The sequence below is a fragment of the Lepidochelys kempii genome, chromosome 3 (assembly GCF_965140285.1).
Source record: "Lepidochelys kempii isolate rLepKem1 chromosome 3, rLepKem1.hap1, whole genome shotgun sequence".
In the NCBI taxonomy this organism is placed as follows: Eukaryota; Metazoa; Chordata; order Testudines; family Cheloniidae; genus Lepidochelys; species Lepidochelys kempii.
In genome coordinates this window covers 102,338,702-102,345,316 of record NC_136382.1, presented here as the reverse complement: position 1 = coordinate 102,345,316, position 6,615 = coordinate 102,338,702, and the positions used below count along the sequence as shown (strand labels likewise).

The 6,615-nt window shown below is 49.9% G+C and overlaps 1 protein-coding gene across 1 annotated transcript; it reads left to right on the top strand.

Moving 5' to 3' along the window:
* The first annotated feature begins 1,565 nt into the window (after positions 1–1,565).
* LOC140908794 (trace amine-associated receptor 2-like) lies at positions 1,566–2,495 on the top strand. Its single transcript, XM_073336669.1, has one exon. The coding sequence runs from the start codon at positions 1,566–1,568 to the stop codon at positions 2,493–2,495; it is 930 nt and encodes a 309-aa protein (XP_073192770.1).
* Positions 2,496–6,615: the final 4,120 nt, after the last annotated feature.

Here is a 6,615-nt window from a genome sequence, read left to right as displayed (position 1 = left end):
AACTAAGGACTTGATCCATCTCTTGTTGAAATCAATGGGAGTTTTTCATTCACTTCCATGGAAATGGGATCAGACCCTAACAGAGGGAAGAAAATAGAATTTGCCGTCTCTTGCTGCATAAGCAAGAATCTGCAGTGCAGAAAATAACATGCCGTGTTTTTAGAAAAAAGGATTTATATAATATTAAAATAATAACCCTTTGCAGATGATGGACAGATACTGTATTTACATCCTCCTCAGCATTCATTTGGTTGACAGCCTTCAGATTTCTTCAGGGATAAAAGTGAAAGCTTACAAATAGTTCAAATAAGAGAGAATACAAACTTTATTGTTAGCTTGTTATATACATTTTGTTCAAAGTAATGTTCTGAAATGGCTAATACACAGGGTTTGATTCACCTCTCACTTATACTGGTGTAAATGAAGAGTAACTCCATTTCAATCAGTAGAGTTACAAGAGTGTAAAACTGGTGTATGTGAGAAGAAAATAAAGATATGGCTATTTGTTGTCATATGCTTTCTCGCTTTTACAACCAATTTTAGTTACAAATGTTCATGATGGGTACTTTATCCTCCATAGCATGTGAGCTTAGCATCAACAGGAATGGCTGAAAGGCAGAGAGTGGAGTTTTGAATTTGTGACACTTGTAAGATCAGTGTTTGTGGAGTGTAACTCATTACCTGACTTCTCAAAGGTCTCCAGGGAAGTGCGAGCTGGGCACAAAACTCCCCTTACCGAACAGGCTTGCTCTGAACTAGTCAATTTGTTAAAAATAGCAGCTCTCAAACTGTGATTTGTGGGAAAGCAGTGGTCAGTTCCATGCAGTAGGAGGCTAGGAGAAGAAATAGTCCATGTGGGAGAATTCGTTTTACAAAGTGGCCCATAGAATGAAAAAATTGGAGGCCCAGCTAAGTAGAAGTTAAAATTACAGACCAACACAAAAAACAACCCCCCCCACACACATTATAACTCTAATTCTTTGCTTCCCCACCTCCCTTTTGAATGTTTGGCATTAATTAAAAGAGCTGATTTTGACATCTGTAGAAAATAAATAGCTTTTTAAAATGTGGAACTTAAGTAATAGATTGCACAAAAGAAAAGTGATACTAATAGTCAAATTAATGAGGTGAAAAAAGTATGTACTTTTAACATTTTTATTTAAAAACATTTTTGTAAATGATATTTATCATCATTTCCAGTGTCAACCCATGTAAATTACTTCAGCATCTATCAGAGAAATGATGGATAAAAACCTGGCCCCACTGAAATCAATAAGAGTTTTGTCTTTGGCTTCAGTGGGACCAGGATTTCACCTGATAACTTTAAACAGTGTTTACTGGTTACTTCCAATTAACTTTATATTGTATTCTATGTTAGGAGCTGTAGTCCATTGGAAATGCCTGAACATTAAAACTGCACGTAAAAATATTGTCTATCTTAATAAGAAAATATCTGATAAAGGATTATGGCTTTTCCTAATATCTCCAAGGACCTGATTGATTGCTCTGAATTTGGAAATGGATCTTGTCCTGAAATGTTCAGATCATCAGGCGTTCGAGGTGCAATGTATTTGTCCATGACTGGAGCCATCTTCATCACCATCTTCGGGAATCTAGCCATAATCATTTCAATCTCCTATTTCAAACAGCTTCACTCTCCAACCAACTTCTTGATTCTGTCCATGGCTATTACAGACTTTCTTCTGGGATTCACCATTATGCCCTACAGCATGGTCAGATCTGTGGAGAACTGCTGGTACTTTGGGATCACTTTCTGCAAAGTCCACTATAGTTTTGATCTGATGCTCTGTGTAACTTCTATCTTCCATCTTTGTTCCATTGCTGTTGATCGCTTTTATGCTATCTGTTACCCACTGCATTATTCTAGCAAAATAACCATCTCTGTGATAAAGCGAATGCTAGCAGTTTGTTGGTCAATACCAGCTGCTTTTGCTTTCGGAGTGGTTTTCTCAGAAGCATATGCTTCTGGAATAGAGGGCTATCAGATTTTAGTTACATGCTCTAGTTCTTGTCCAGTTATGTTTAATAAATTATGGGGAACAGTTTTGTTCACAGTTGGCTTCTTTACTCCTGGCTGTGTTATGATAGGAATTTATGTCAAAATTTTTTTAGTATCCAAAAAGCATGCACATGTTATGAGCAGCATGCCTGAAAATGCAAATCGTGAAAAGTCAAATCAACTTTCCAAGAATAAAGACAGGAAGGCGGCTAAGACACTAAGTATAGTCATGGGGGTGTTCCTAATATGCTGGTTTCCATGTTTCTTCACAATTTTAATTGACCCATTTTTAAATTTCTCTACTCCTGCAATGTTGTTCGATGCCTTAACGTGGTGTGGCTATTTTAACTCTACCTGTAATCCATTAATATATGGTTTTTTCTACCCATGGTTTCGAAAAGCACTGAGATACTTATTAGGTAAAATATTCCAGACACACTTCTGTACAGCTAGTCTGTTTCCTGAAAATCAATAATGTGTCTGGTTATAACAAATAAATCCAGTGGTGATTTTCAGTTAAAAAAGGGGGCATAGTTTGGTTGAATATTATAGTGTAAAATTAAAGATGTCTTATTTATCTGTCATAATTATTATTGCAGAATGCTATCATCTAATAGTTTTCACTGATTATCTCCCAACAATATGCAGTGGCAATACAGAGTGAATTATTATGTTTAAGTAAGCACTCAGTAGAAAATGTCAGTACATGTCTCTCATAATTCAGTAATATATATACTGTGACAAAGTTCCTCCTCTGCCTTGGTGGGTCCTATGCTTATTGGCGGATTTGCTCGCCTCGGAGATTCACGGCAGCCCTCAGTTTGGCCACTTTTGCTAGTGGCTCAGACCTGCCATTAACTCAGCTAACCTCATCACTGACTTTTCACAAGTACACGTGGGTGCACGTGCCCCCCGCCTTGGACTGCATCCCCCCTACCCCTGCAGCAGACCCCCACTTTTGCCCTTACTACCTGCCCCACCTGACCCTTGCAGCTTTTTCCTGCCCCCCCTTTGCCCCAGCCCTCGGCCACTTCAGTTTGTTTGCTTGCCCTGCCCTTTCTCACTTCAGTTTTTGTTTGCCCCATCCCAGCCTCTGAAGCTGGCCCCTTGGTTTCCCTGTTCTACCTCCAGCCTGGTTATTTCCCCCCACCCCCACCCCCAACGCGGTCCCCCTGCCCTGACTGGCCCTTTGCTCTGTGTGCCCATGCCCCTCCCATGTGCGTGCCCCTCCCTTGTTTCAGTTTGAACCCCTGCCTCACTGCACCCCCGCAATGCTATTATAACCCCTCCTCCCCTAGTGCAGCTAGAGGAGCCGGAATCCCATCCTGTGTTGGTGACTGAACCCCCACCTCCAGCCTTTGCCTTCATAGGCTGCCCTTATCCACATCCCAACCCCCACTTCCGGTGCCCTCCTCCCCTGCCTCCAGCCTAGTGGGGAGGAGTGGTCGACCTGTTTCCCCCTTTCCCTACCCCCTCTCCAGTGTTTCTCCTTCATCCCTGCTCATTATGGTGGGGTACAAGGTGGGTGGGACCCCTCAGGCAGACCCCACTGCTCCTCCTCCGTCTGCCCCTCATCACTCTCTCTGGCTCCCACCTCAGCCGCCACTGCTGAACCATCTGCTACCGGCCCTGCTGGGGCACCAGCAGCGGCAGGCAATGGGGTGAACTCCACTGCTGCCATGTCCCTCGCCCCCTCCGATTCTGGGGAAGACCCCCCAGCCGGCAGGAAAGGCCAGGGCAAAAAGAAGGGTAAGGGCCCCTCCATGGTAGGGGCTGCCCCCACTGCCGCGGCCCTGCCACCGGCTGTGGCTTCCCTCCCCGCTGCTCCTTCCACCAGCTCTGGGGGGGGGCTTCTCCCAGCCCCCAAGGCGTATGCCCAGGTGAAGGTGGCTCTCCTGCCTGCCACTACGTCATCTCTCCCGGCCACTGCCTCTGCTACCATCTCTGGTGGCCGGGGCCCATTCCCCACCTTGACCAGGAAGCACTTGCGGACGTTGGCGAGGGTGGTGGGGCCCACGGCTATCATGGCAGCCTCCAAAATGTATGGGAAGGTCATCTTCTTGCTGGCATTGGAGGCCACTGCCCAGGAGGTGGTGGAGAAGGGCCTGGCTGCTGGCAGCCCTGGCTGCCCAGCGCCTGGAGCCATCCCTCCTCCTTCCCAGCCCACCACTGCTCCTGCTTGGACCCAAGCATGAGGCAACAAAGCAGTTGGAATGGGCGGTCTTAGAGCTGGAGAGATGTCTGGCCACCAGCCCCGAGGATCCATCCCTCTGCGGAGTGTGCCGGGAGAAGTGGGAGGAGCTTCGGGCTCTCGAAAACCATCAGGCCCCAGGGTGCCTTTGTTCGATCCCTCATCTGCCTCCTTCGGAAGATGGATCATGGCTCCCACTTCTTTTATGCCCTGGAGAAAAGGAGGGGGGCCAAGAAGCACATCAGCTGCCTTCTGGCAGAGGACAGCACCCCCTCACGGGTCAGGAGGAGATGTGCAGGAAGGCCAGGACCTTGTATGCAGGCCTTCTCTCCCCGGATCCGACTGATCCTAATGCTTGCAGAGTGCTCTGGGACAGACTCCTGATGGTCAGCATGAGTGACCAAGACCATCTAGAGCTGCCTCTCACTCTGGCTGAGTTCTGGGAAGCCCTCCGCCGCATTCCCACCAAAAAATCTCCTGGTATGGACAGGCTGACCATGGAGTTCTACCACGTGTTCTGGGACATCTGCGGCCTGGACCTTGTCACCACCTGGGCTGAGTCATTGGAGAGCAGGATCTCCCCTTGTCATGCACGTGAGCCATGCTTGCCTTGCTTTTGAAGAAGGGGGACCCCGGTGACCTTCGGAATTGGCATCCTGTCTTGCTCCTCAGCATGGACTACAAAGTCATAGTGAAAGCCAACTCGCTGTGGCTGGGGTCCGTGCTGGTGGACGTGATCCATCCCGACCAGACCTACACCCATCCTGGGGCGTACAATCTTTGATAATCTGTATTTGGTCCGGGATCTCTTGGAGCTCGGATGTAGGTGATAGTCTGTTGTTCGCCCTTCTGTCCCTGGATCAGGAGAAGGTGTTTGACAGTGGGACCGTGGGAATCTCCTGGGCACTCTGCGAGCATTTGGGTTCGGACTCCAATTTGTGGGCTTTCATCAGGTGATGTACACCTCTGTGGAGTGTCTGGTCAGGCTTAACTGAACCCTGACCGAGCCGGTCAGCTTTGGGCGGGGAGTACGGCAGGGTGCCGCCTCTCGGGCCAGCTGTACACTCTGGTGATTGAGCCCTTCCTCTGTCTCCTCTGCCAGAGGCTGATGGGGTTGGTGCTGCGAGATCTAGAGCTGCGGTTGGTCCTGTTTGTGTATGCCAACAATGTGCTCCTTTTGGTCCAGGATCCGGGCGACTTGGTGCGGGTGGAGGCGTGCCAGGCCATATACTTGGCAGCCTCCTCTGCCCGAGTCAACTGGGTCAAGAGCTCAACTGGGCCTGATGGTCGGGGTTGGGTGGCAGGCGAGATCCCTCCCACCCGTGCTTCAGGCCATCTGGTGGAGCCTGGGTCCGCTGCTCTATCTCGGCGTTTACCTTTCTGCCACTCATCTGTCTCTGCTGGAGAACTGGCAAGGTTTAGAGGGCAGGGTGACAGAGCTGCTCCAGAAATGGACAAGACTACTCCAGTGCCTCTCCCTCCGAGGGAGGGTACTGGTGCTCAATCAGCTAGTCCTGTCCATGCTTTGGCACTGGCTCAACACCCTGGGCTTCTTGGCCAACCTCCGGACATTGGTTCTGGAATTCTTCTGGCCAGGACTGCACTGGGTCTCTTCAGGGGTCCTCCACCTGCCCTTGGAGGAGGGAGGGCAGGGCCTGAAGTGACTGCGCACTCAGGTCCATGTCTTCTGCCTCCAGTCCCTGCAGAGGCTCCTTTATGGTGCAGGTAGTCTGGAGTGGAGCGTACTGGCGCATGCCTTCCTGAGCTGCTTCCGAGGGCTCCGATATGACCGGCAGCGCCTTTATCTCCATCTGAGAGGTCTTTACCAAGATCTCTCTGGGCTGCTAATTTTCTACCAGGACCTCCTCCAGACCTGGAAACTGCTCTCGGTGACCAGGTCCATGGCAGCCACTGAGGGGGCGGATCTCCTCACAGAGCCCCTGCTACACAGCCCCCAGCTCCATGTGCAGGTGGCAAAGTCCCCCTTGGTGCACCAGAGGGTGATCCTGGCAGACGTCACCAGAGTTGGAGACCTCTGGACTATGACCAGGGAGACTGCCTGGATCCCCTGATGTTCGCTCGGCACATGGGGCTCTCCAGGTCTCGTACTCCCTGGCGCGTACTTCAGGAGGTGAAGGCCACTTTACTGCCCACTGCTCGGGTTTTCCTCAACCGGGTCCTGCGAGAGGGCACACCCCGCCCACCCTCCACCCCAGGCCCTCCAGACCTTTTCATTGGGCCCCTGCTCTGTGGACCTACCCGGCCATCCCACCCCTTTTCCGCCAGCCAGCTGCATGATCTGCAGCCGGTCTGCTTCCAGACCACACCAAGGAAGCATCTATACACGCTCATGCTCCACACCCTTCATGTCCTCACCCTCATGTCCCACCCCAACACAAAGTGG